Here is a 12,036-nt window from a genome sequence, read left to right as displayed (position 1 = left end):
CATGCTGTAGATTTAAATCTGCTGCATATCTGCAAGGAAAAAAAATAAGCAATGGGTGCATGAGTATTGAGGAATCTCATTCATTTTTGGGGAAGTAGGAAATCCTTCAGGTTTTATGACAAAACTGCACAGAAAAACGCAACAAGAACTCAACAAGTACACTCCCTTAACTTCTTACATGTGGCTGTCAATTGCTGCCTGCAGTGGCACAGAGCTGATGGGTTGCTTTGACAGCCGTCAGCCAGCCGAAAATCCTTGTGAATGACTATAATGACCATACCCTCAAATGATACTAAGCTGACACTGTCAACCAAACCCTTGAATAATAATGATATTACTATGCGGAGCCCCATCCTAGTTCTATATAGACTGAGATTTAAGCATAACACAAGAAATGTCAGACTATTGTGTGTGATTTGGTTGTCCATTAATGATTTAGAAATGGCTTTGCTGACTCTGTCCTGATCTACACGGTAAAGCTGGGGAAAAAAGTGTCAGCCTCCTGAGCTTATTGTGTGTGCTCCAGTGTCAGGTTCTGATACTAGAATACTTCATTGCTTAGAGTAGTCCTGTTCCTGTGCTAATATGTACAACTACAGTGTTATCGGCAGATCAGGTAACAGTCATTAATGAATTGTACATCTCCTGGGATCCAAGGTCCACATGATTGGTCTCATTACATCTAATTACACTGGAATTTCTTACAGTCATTAATCAGGAGGGGAAGAGGTAGAGTTCTACAGATGGATGGGCTTTATAGAGCCCCATAAGTAACTGGTGAAGCTGTGAGAGCTCGGATTCATTGTTATTCCTCAGTCTCCGTCTCATAGAGCAGAGCGTGGACTGCAGGCATAAAAAGAAAACTTCTATTGATTCCTCGCTGTTTAGCCGGAATCGATGCACTCCACTGTTACTGAGCCGGACGACTCGTCACTTTAAGGCCTGTTTGCTAAACAGACAACTGTCAACTATAATATAATTACTCCTAAGGAGCTTCTCAAGGTTGTTCAACGTGAGAAATGCAAAAAAGTTAAGGCCACTACTCACTGAATTTCTCATTTACTGTATTTCGGCAACTCTAAAGTCTGCAAACGACGGTGAGGGGCAAGTAATTCTACTATGTAAGGTAAATAATCCCTTTTTGGCCATAGATGAAATGATGATCACATATTATCCTCCTGCTAAGATCGCCGACAATCAGCAGTATACTGATGTTGCTCAGCTTCCCTGCAGCGCCACCACAGGAGAACTTAGGCACTACACTGCTCTCGCTAAGATAACGGCATGGTCTTCCAAAGATCCCCTTTAATCCTTTTCCAACTTTTATGCATTTTCTGTAATCTTGCTGATACAGAATGTAAGCCAAAAGGATCCCTGATGATTGTGACCGGGATTGGAGGATATTCCTAAGTGCCGACGTATTACGGTGGAGGAAAGAGGAGGAGGGAGATGGGGACAGGCGCAGAGATAGATCCTCACTGTGCAGGCGCCAGATTCCCAGCCCTGCATTGTGAATACATCATAACACACTGCGGGGTGGGATCTGTGGCCTCCGCTCCACGCAGGCGAGAGAGCATTACATCATCGTATGATGGAAGTTCCCGGGTAGCGCGCACGGCGCATGCCCGAGAACTGTTGGCAGAGCGCAGGTGCCGGGCATGTAACAGGAACACAGGAGGCGGTGCACAGACACAAGAGAGAGATGATTGATGACTCTGAGGCGGTTGACACAGGGGGAGAAAACATGCCTCCGGGGCACAATAGAGGTATGACAGAGATTTATAAAAGTCAGTATTTCAGCGTTACTAAGGATCAGAAACATAAGAGCCACCTTCACAGAATGCAGCCTTAGTGCTACTGAAGGTGGCTCTTTTACCTAAAAACGCCCTAGGGGGTGACCGGTTCCCTTTAAATGCAGAGGGAGTGCACATTCTCGGCCTCTGCTCCATCCATTGTGTGAAGCTATGAGAAAAAGACAAGTAAAGCCTTCAGCTATTTTGGTCAGTCCCATTGACTTTCCAGTTATGGGAAAACCCCCTTAATTTACTGAAATCTTTTCAATGTAACCTATTTTCAGAACTTTTTGAAAGTTAAATTATTATGATTATTCCTACTGTCAAGGAACAGTAGGGAAAAACAGGAGATGTGGAACCTGGACCCCTGAACTGCCCCTCAGGCTAAGGGGGTGCCCTGACTTTCCTTAACTTGGGGGTACACTTGATGGTAGTGAGTCCCAAGTCCCCGACCTGTCCCTATCTGCTGTTAAGCCCTGAGCTAAACCCCCTCCACAGGAGGTGAGACAGAGAATAAAGTGAACTGCACCACAAACCAAAGGAAAGATAAAACAAACACCATGGGGTTAAAGCAACTAAAAAACAAAACATAGCTTTGTCTGCTGCCAATGCTCCAAACAGCAGAGTAAGGCTCCTGAACTCAGCTTTCAGCAGTAACACTACTGCTCCTGATAGCTCCTCTCTTCAGCAGCAACACCACTGCTCCAGATAAGCTGAACCCCCTCTGCACCAGGTAGGTCCAGTCTTCACCACGGTTGGTTTCCAAATGAACAGTATTACCAACCGTGATCTGCAGCAGCAGGTGGTCTTATAAAGGCAAAGAGGGAGTGGTCACACCTGCTGACTAACTAAACATGTAGTAACACCAGCGGCCATCGAGGGGGGGGAAACCCAGCAGCAGACTCACTAAACTTGCATTAACACCAGCGGCCACTGGGGGCAAAAACCCATATTAACCCCCGAGGGCCAGAAATGAAAAAGGTTTGTATAAGAGAGTCCAGACTCTGACACAGATCCAAGAATGGATCGTGACAGTACCCCTCCTTCAATGAGGGGCCTCTGGACCCTTAACACTACACCTCACCAGAAAAACACCTACGGTGAGGACACCTTGATCCACCAGAGTTCACCTCAGCAATCACCTGACTCTCCGGTTCATGGCAAATGTGGACTGATGGAGGTGACAACATATGCTCCGGAGGCACCACAAATCTCCAGAGCGCCGACATGGGGAATGAGTTGTTTATGGGCATTACGGGGGGTAACTCCAGCTGGTAAGTCCCCGGGCCGAGAATGGCCGACACTCGATACGGCCCAATTACCCGAGAACTCCAGACCCCTGCAGCACAATTCGACCGGATGTTTTTGGTGGACACCCATACATACTCGTTCACACACAGGTTCGGACCTGAACGTTTATTGCCACACACATGTTTACCACAAGACGGTGAACTCTTCCAGGAACTGACAACACAGGCATCCCCCTGTGTCACCACACTCACACCCCCGCAATTCACAGAGGGAAACACCACTCTCCTCCGACCCCTCCTCCTACGAGGACTCCGCCTCTCTGGGTTGGCTAATGGCGAGGGTTGAGACTTGCCCCTACTCCTTGGCAGCACCTCTGCTGCCCCCACTGGAAAAGAAGGAGATGGTTGTAGAAACACGGCAGAGACAGTAGCCCCCAGGCAGCAGCCCTCACACGACTGATCCCAGCTGACTTCCCTAGACTGCCAATCTATGACCGGGTTGCATTCTTCCAACCATGGGAGGCCTAAAACGATAGGTGATGGCATTCCCCCCAAGATGTAGCATGACAGGGACTCTACATGATGAGTCCCTATACGCAGATGTATATTTTCCACGACTTGCGTCAACCTCCCCTGGCTCAGTGGGACAGAGTCAATGGCCTGGATGCTTAGGGGTTTGACCAGCATCCTACACCTCAGGCCATGGGTCTGGACAAAGTGAGCATCCACCAGATTGACTCCTGCTCCACTGTCCACAAACACCGGTATGCCCTCAGGTACCCCGCCAACCACCACTTCTGCTGACAAAGTACACTGGGAGGGCAAAATGGAGGACATATACACTCCCTGGTCACCTCCCTCCACACGACCAGGGGGGCGCAGCTTCTTAGGTGGTATGAAAGTTTTGGCGTGAGCCAGGTAGACCCTGATAAAATGACCAGTCTGCCCACAGCTAAAACATGCCCCCAAACCATGACAATCCGCAGGCAACACCATTGGGAAACCAACTCCTCCCACCTGCCTGGGCTCGTCCGACTGCACCAGTGAGTCCTCCTCCCTAGCAAGGACTACAGGGGGCACATTCGTCAAAGCCGCAAAAAACTTGTCCACCGACCATAGAGATGGTGAATCAGCCAGCAGGGAGAAGGCCCAGGATTGGAGATCACCTTTAAGGAGGGATATGATAAATCCCACCCGTTGTTCCGCACTCCCTAATGAACGAGGGCAGAGCCTGAAGTGTAGATTTCAAGCCTCCTGAAAAACCCCAAAATTATCTCTCCCTCGAGAAAACCTGTCTGGGAGAGATAACTTGGGTTCTGGTTGAGCCTGCACCTGAGATGAGGCCCTGAACCCCACCAACTGATGCAGCTGCTCCACCACACCACGCAGCACCCCACGCTCCTCAGTGAGGGTCTGCAGCAATTGGACAAAGGTCTGCATTTGGGCCATGGCTCACCAGAAAAAAATGGGCGGTTTGTAATAATGTCACGATGTGACTTGGCCCTGTGTGACGTGACCCGAAGATTGGTCGGTCACTAAAACAACCAAGACAGACAAGGGGACACCGGGGACACAATTACAATGGTGGGCCCTGCAATAGGGAATGGGGAAAGGGACACCTCCTGCACTCTCCTGAGGCTGTGTCCCTGAACTAGCCTGATGTCCCTATACGGCTTCTTTCAAACCGTCACCGACCAGGATGCCTCAGCCCTCACTCACCCTGCATCTATCCCTCAGTAAGGAATTGGTAAGTGTAGACACTGGTCCCACCGCTGCACTAATACAACACAAGGGAAAATAACGGACAGGGGAAAACAATTTAGCTTTCTCTGTTGCCAATGCTCCGAGGCAGCAGAGTAAGGCACCAGAACTCCGCTTTCAGCAGAATCATCACTGCTTCAGATAGGCTGCAAACCGCACTGCTCCAGATAGCTCCTCTCTTCTCAAAGGTTGGTAATAGCAGGTCGTTTGCAAATCAACCTCTGAGAAGAGAGGAACTATCTGGAGCTGTGCTTTTTGCAGTCTATCTGGAGCAGTGGTGATTCTTCTGAAAGCTGAGTTCGGGTGCCTTACTCTGCTGCCTCGGAGCATTGGCAGCAGAGAAAGCCAAGTTGTTTGGTTTCCCCTGTCCGTTATTGAAAGAAGCCGTGTAGGGACGTCAGGCTAGTTCAGGGACACAGCCTCAGGAGAGTGCAGGAGTTGTCCCTTTCCCCGTTCTCTATTGCAGGGTCCACCATTGTAATTGTGTCCCCGGTAACCCCTTGCCTGTCTTGGTTGTTTTAGGGACCGACCGATCTTCGGGTCGCGTTACACAGGGCCAAGTCACATCGTGACATCTACTTTTTGTCCTGTTTTTCCCATTGTTATTATTATGTATCAATCAAAATCTATTTCTTGACAGTTTTAGCAAAGCAGTTAGAAAGTATTGACCAGTACCGGAAATCTTTCAAGAGTAAACACCCCAAACCCTCGCCAAGGGAAGAGCTGTTTATGAAGCAGCTAAAGGTAATTAGTTTTGCTAGTTATTACTGCATCAGATGTTCGATATATTATAAGTGGACTTATATGGGGTGGAGAGGAGAGAGCCTAGAATATTTCAGATATTGTTCAGCCATATAGAACAGTTGTTTCAATTTTTTTTAAAATTCTGATTATTTACAATTACTAAATTACCCCAAATTGGCGCCATTCCATTCCACATCAGATGCAGCAACGGAGTGTCCGCTCATACTCTGGTGGCATGCGACTAGTGGTGGGATGGCTGACTAACTCACTTAATTCCATAAGCTAGTCTACTTTGCCATTATGGCTGATGCAGAAACATAGAAGGGGGCTGGCTGTATGGCTAAACCATGCCTCTTCTCCATCACAGATCATGCCGAGACAGAAAAGGGGGCTGTGTGACTTAGTTCATTAGCTAAGGCATCCCCTTTGCCATTACGGCTGATGCAGAGACAGAAAATGGGGCTGCCTGCATGGCTCAATTCATTAGCTAAGCCCAGCCCCTTCTTCATTACAGATCATGCAGAGACAGGTAATGAACAAAGTCAAACAGGCAGTCCCATACTCTGTCTCTGCATCAGCCATAATGGCGAAGGAGGATAGCTTCGCTAATGAACTAAGTCATACAGCACCCTCCCCTATTTCGGCATGATCTGTGGCAGAGAAGGGGCACGGCCTGGCCAATCTTTGGCTTAGCTAATGCACTAAGCCATACAGCCAACGCCATTCATTGTATCTGCATTTTCCGTGATGGAGAAGGAGGTTGGCTTACCTTATAATCTAAGCCATACAGCCAGCCCCATTTTGTAAGTCACCCCCTTTGCCTGATGCAGAAACAAGGAATGGTGCCCAGTTCATTAGCCAAGCCAAGTCCCTTCTAAATTAGAGCTAATGCAGAGACAGAGAATGAGGCAGGCTGCATAACTCAGTTTATTAGCTAAGTCAGCCCCCCTCCCTATTACAGCTGATGGACAGACAGAGAAGGCGGCTGTCTGTCTCAGTTCTTTACCATAGCCTTTCCTTTTCTCTTTTCCAGATAATGCAAAGACAGATTTGAGGGCTTGCTCAGCTAAAGAACTGAGTCACGCAGCCATCCTGCTCTGTCTGAGCATAAGCCGTAATGGAAAAGGGGGTTGGCTGTCTGACTCAGTTCATCAGCCAGGCCAGCCCCCTTCTCTATTATGATGCCGACACAGGAAGCTGGAAGAAGCTTAATTTATGTGGTGGAACAAACCCTGAAGAACTTTCTTTTGTGGCTGGTCAACCCTTTGAAGACAATAAATATGTGTCTATAAATATTTAGTAGGGCTAGAGACTTGCCCACAGTACATTACAGCCATAGTTCATTTTTTCAAAGGGTACCTCCAATATGACTGGCGCTTAGACTGATCATAACTCAGGTTCATGTGAGTTTTGAAAGATCTTGTGGTGGAGTTGAGACATCCAATGACGCTGGAAATACCCTTTAAAGATATTGCACTAATTGTTATGAAGTTCTGCAAAATTATGATCTTTTCATCAAACTCATATTATTCATCCTAGGAAACAGTAGAAGTTTACAGCGCCCAGCACGCCGACCTCACCAAGAAAGCTGCTGAAATGAAGAAGCTGTACTCAGAGGTTTTGGTAAATATCTCATATTGTAGAGTGTATGTGAGGTTATTATAGAAATGCTCGATCCTGGGGAAATATTCACATGTGGTGCGGTTTTTTTTTTTTAAGGAAAACTACTCCATCCCAAACAAACCCCAATAACCTGAGATTCTCCAATTGCGATGAAACTACAAAGTCAAAGATGGCAAATCCCCATCTGACCACCTCTCTTGTGGGCATGCTTTCACGAATGCTTCCATACACCATACCTTCCATGCTTCCTTCTTCCTTGGAGCAGCTCTCACTAAAGCTTGGGCACAAACTGATCACAGGGTATCACATCGCTTATTGACCAGCTGTAATCTATGGAGGGAACCACGGGGGTTGATTCTTTTCTACAGTATAAATGAAGTATTGCATATATATATATATATATATATATATATATATATATATATATATATGTGTTTCTTCAGGTGGCAGTTGGAAACAAGCTTTCAGGACTGGCAGAGATGGTAGACATATAGCAGAAGAGGGACTGACCCATGAGCGCAAGCACAATCTTATCACCCAGCGTTGGCATCTTTCTCCTCTGCAGAGGCACTTTACCTTTCTAATATTTACCAGTAGCAAAAGGGTTAAAAAAATTCAAAAAAAAAAATTAACCCAATTGAACTAGCAGCTGTTGCCGAGAAAATGAGCAGACCTGTCCAATACTTGGTCACTACACTTTATTTAATACTACATTTCTCCAATAATGGCCACAACTGAGAAAATGAGCAATGTCTGTCCTTGTGTTGCTTGGCCTATACGTCATGTAATACCAAATTTCTCTTGTAATGGCCACTGCAGTGACACTGGGCAGGTCTGTCAGTGTGTTACTTGGCCTATCATTCATGTAATACCACATTTCTCCAGTAGTGGTCACTGCAGGGAAAATGAGCAGGTCTGTCCACTCATTACATGGCCTATGCTTCATGGAATACCACATTTCTCCTGCAGTGGGCGCTGAAGCTGACCACCATGGCACTGATTTTTTTCAACATTAATAATAATAAAGTTAGTATACACTCACTGGCCACTTTATTAGGTACACCATGCTAGTAAGGGGTTGGACCCCCTTTTGCCTTCAGAACTGCCTCAATTCTTCGTGGCAGAGATTCAACAAGGTGCTGGAAGCATTCCTCAGAGATTTTGGACCATATTGACATGATGGCATCACACAGTTGGCGCAGATTTGTCGGCTGCACATCCCTGATGCGAATCTCCCGTTCCACCACATCCCAAAGATGCTCTATTGGATTGAGATCTGGTAACTGAGGAGGCCATTTGAGTACAGTGAACTCATTGTCATGTTCAAGAAACCAATCTGAGATGATTCGAGCTTTATGACATGGCGCATTATCCTGCTGAAAGTAGCCATCAGATGTTGGGTACATTGTGGTCATAAAGGGATGGACATGGTCAGCAACAATACTCAGGTAGGCTGTGGCGTTGCAACGATGCTCAATTGGTACCAAGGGGCCCAAAGAGTGCCAAGAAAAAATTCCCCACACCATGACACCACCACCACCAGCCTGAACCGTTGATACAAGGCAGGATGGATCCATGCTTTCATGTTGTTTACGCCAAATTCTGACCCTACCATCCGAATGTCGCAGCAGAAATCGAGACTCATCAGACCAGGCAACGTTTTTCCAATCTTCTACTGTCCAATTTCGATGAGCTTGTGCAAATTGTAGCCTCAGTTTCCTGTTCTTAGCTGAGAGGAGTGGTACCCAGTGTGGTCTTCTGCTGCTGTAGCCCATCTGCCTCAAAGTTCGACGCACTGTGCGTTCAGAGATGCTCTTCTGCCTACCTTGGTTGTAACGGGTGGCAATTTGAGTCACTGTTGCCTTTCTATCAGCTCGAACCAGTCTGCCCATTCTCCTCTGACCTCTGGCATCAACAAGGCATTTCCGGCCACAGAACTGCCGCTCACTGGATTTTTTTTCTTTTTCGGACCATTCTCTGTAAACCCTAGAGATGGTTGTGCGTGAAAATCCCAGTAGATCAGCAGTTTCTGAAATACTCAGACCAGCCCTTCTGGCACCAACAATCATGCCACGTTCAAAGGCACTCAAATCACCTTTCTTCCCCATACTGATGCTCGGTTTGAACTGCAGGAGATTGTCTTGACCATGTCTACATGCCTAAATGCACTGAGTTGCCGCCATGTGATTGGCTGATTAGAAATTAAGTCTTAACACACAGTTGGACAGGTGTACCTAATAAAGTGGCCAGTGAGTGTATATTACAGTTAGTATATATTGCAGTATATCTACATTAAAGCACAAAATGCTCAAAAAACTGAAAGACATCAGGCATGAAGTCATCACAGATTCCTATAGGTGGAAAATACCATAAAAAGCACACACACAAGTGCAGAAATTGGACATCCTCCAGGATAATTGCAGGTTCTACCTTCTATAGGTTGGATCTGGAATCAACCATGATGCGCTACCCACAATGTTTATGATTACCACCATTTTGTTTTTTCATTGTCTTTCAGCAAAAGTTTGGAGAAACAGAAGACCAAGATTCGCAAGAGTTATTTGGGTGGATTTCATCTTTCATTAAAGAGTTTCAAAATGCGTACCTGGATATAAGAGTGTCTCACTGACAATACTCAATAGTATCAGGGCCAGGGTATCATGTCCTACACAATGAAGCCACTATCAGGGCTGGAGGGGCCTTCCACCAAGTTCTGTTCAAGTCTCTTCTTCTGACGATCATAGAATGGGTTTGCAGATGAAGGGCTGTTATGATGCCCACAGTGTGGCTATACCAATGCTGCCCTAGAATAGAACACAAACTACAGTATATAAAGTGGATATTGCGATACACATATTGATCAGGTTAAGAATTGGACTTGAAGGAAAAGTGTTTTCAAGATCACCGGGCTGTATGCTAATAAGCTCTGAGTTGTGATCCCGCTAGCACCGCGACTCTGCTTTTGATTGGTGTGGATGATGTCTCCTACATTATCCTCATAGCCTCATCTATTGCTTGTTCCGCTGCTCAGAAGACCGACACATGCGCAACTTGCTCTGCCCTTTTCAGGACAGTGGGATCACTTGACTTCTGTGCATGCGCTAGTGCTAGATCTCTAAGGCTGTGCAACTGATGTAACAGTCAAAAGCAAAGGGGCAGCATTAGTGGGCTCGCATAGGATGCTGAGCATAATCCTGAAATGCACCCCACCCTGGGCCACTCACTGCTCAATTACAGCCCCAATGATCTACAAAGTTCCATTTTGATGGTATGCCGGACTGCGGGGTGAAAAAAAGAAAAGTTGTTAATGTAGGCAAAGTCAGTGGCACCAAATTTGAATGTGGAAATTACATGAGATGACCGATTTCCTTCAAAACATGCTCTAATCTGACTGACATATTATATTTATCTCAGTCAGAAACAGTATTTGAGTGGACTGGGTTACCCTTTTAGGAATGTCATTCATCACAATGATGGTGCAGGAAATATTTCAAAGTTGCACAGTGAAATCTCACATGTTGAATGTGTATTGTGTAATAGAAATTTAGCAATTTTCACACCGACCACTGGGGCTCATGCTTTCTTTTGTTTCAGGAAACAACACATGTACATAGCCATAATGGTCAGCCCCCAGCCCTATCCTTTAGTAATGAGGTATCTAATCAGCGTGTGCAAAGGTTACTGTGCAGGAAGGGGGAGCAGGATCAGTTGTGAAACCGAATATTATGATTGGCTAATTATGGTAATCATATGTTATCAGATGTGTATAGAGGTATTACCGATTATTGTAATACTACCTCTGCTGATTATGAGAATACTGAAAATTCTTCCTGAAAGGACAGGAATTATGAATCTAAAATTCTTCAGTGGCCTGTATGTAAATTGCAATATTTCTAGTTAAGAAAACAAAACAAAACAGGATTTGAAAAAAAAAGAAATCATGGCTAAATTTTTTTTAAAAACATACATATAACACTAAAAAACAATGACTGGAGTACAAATAAATGAATCTGAAAGGACACACTTGACCCTACCCGTTTTAGTAACGCTCCATCCACTTTTCAAATAAATTGCTGACCAGTCATTAAAATGTCATACAAAGTTGTAAAACGTTTCTGAAAAGTTGGTAAATTTTTTTTGTAGAATTACAATTTATGTAAACATTTTTTTTTTTGCAAAATTTCAAGCATTTTTAGATCAGAAAACTGGCTACTGTTTGAATCGGGCCCATAGTCTCTTTTCTGTATTGCTATGAGCTTTCTCCTGTCTACATTCCAGCCATGCACCAAACAAAGATATTAGCTGCGGTGAATACAAATAACCATATTTCTTCATTATATTAATGCAGAGATCTGAATGTGTGATCACGCCGGCTCCTGCATAGGGACTCATTGTAAATCTCTGCATGTTTCATGTATATTTTGAAAAGTTCATTGTATTTATTATGAGTTTTGAAAAATAAATTGTGTTTCTATAGCGGACACAATATACACTGCTCAAAAAAATAAAGTGAACACTTAAACAGAATATAAGTCCAAGTAAAACTTCTGTGAAATCAAACTGTCCACTTAGGAAGCAACACTGATTGACAATCAATTTCACATACTGTTGTGCAAATGGAATAGTCAACAGATGGAAATTATTGGCAATTATCAAGACACCCTCAATAAAGGAGTGGTTCTGCAGGTGGGGACCACAGACCACATCTCAGGACCAATGCTTTCTGGCTGATGTTTTGGTCACTTTTGAATGTTGGTTGTGCTTTCACACTCGTGGTAGCATGAGACGACTCTACAACCCACATAAGTGGCTCAGGTAGTGCAGCTCATCCGGGATGGCACATCAATGCGAGTTGTGGCAAGAAG

General features: G+C 45.2%; 1 protein-coding gene across 2 annotated transcripts in view; it reads left to right on the top strand.

Moving 5' to 3' along the window:
• The window catches only part of LOC141094735 (disheveled-associated activator of morphogenesis 1-A-like), a 221,031-nt gene extending 209,313 nt beyond the window's left edge, over positions 1 to 11,718 (top strand). For both annotated transcript variants that reach the window (XM_073580660.1, XM_073580659.1), the window contains exons 15-17: positions 5,445 to 5,548; positions 7,088 to 7,171; positions 9,690 to 11,718. In XM_073580660.1, coding sequence (XP_073436761.1) covers positions 5,445 to 5,548; positions 7,088 to 7,171; positions 9,690 to 9,800 — 299 coding nt within the window. In that variant the 3' untranslated portion in view covers positions 9,801 to 11,718. The remainder of the gene's footprint in view (positions 1 to 5,444; positions 5,549 to 7,087; positions 7,172 to 9,689) is intronic.
• Positions 11,719 to 12,036: the final 318 nt, after the last annotated feature.

Source organism: Dendrobates tinctorius, unplaced genomic scaffold, assembly GCF_039654945.1.
Source record: "Dendrobates tinctorius isolate UK_male_01 unplaced genomic scaffold, ASM3965494v1 ptg000065l, whole genome shotgun sequence".
Lineage (NCBI taxonomy): Eukaryota > Metazoa > Chordata > Amphibia > Anura > Dendrobatidae > Dendrobates > Dendrobates tinctorius.
This window is presented reverse-complemented; position numbering and strand designations above follow the sequence as displayed.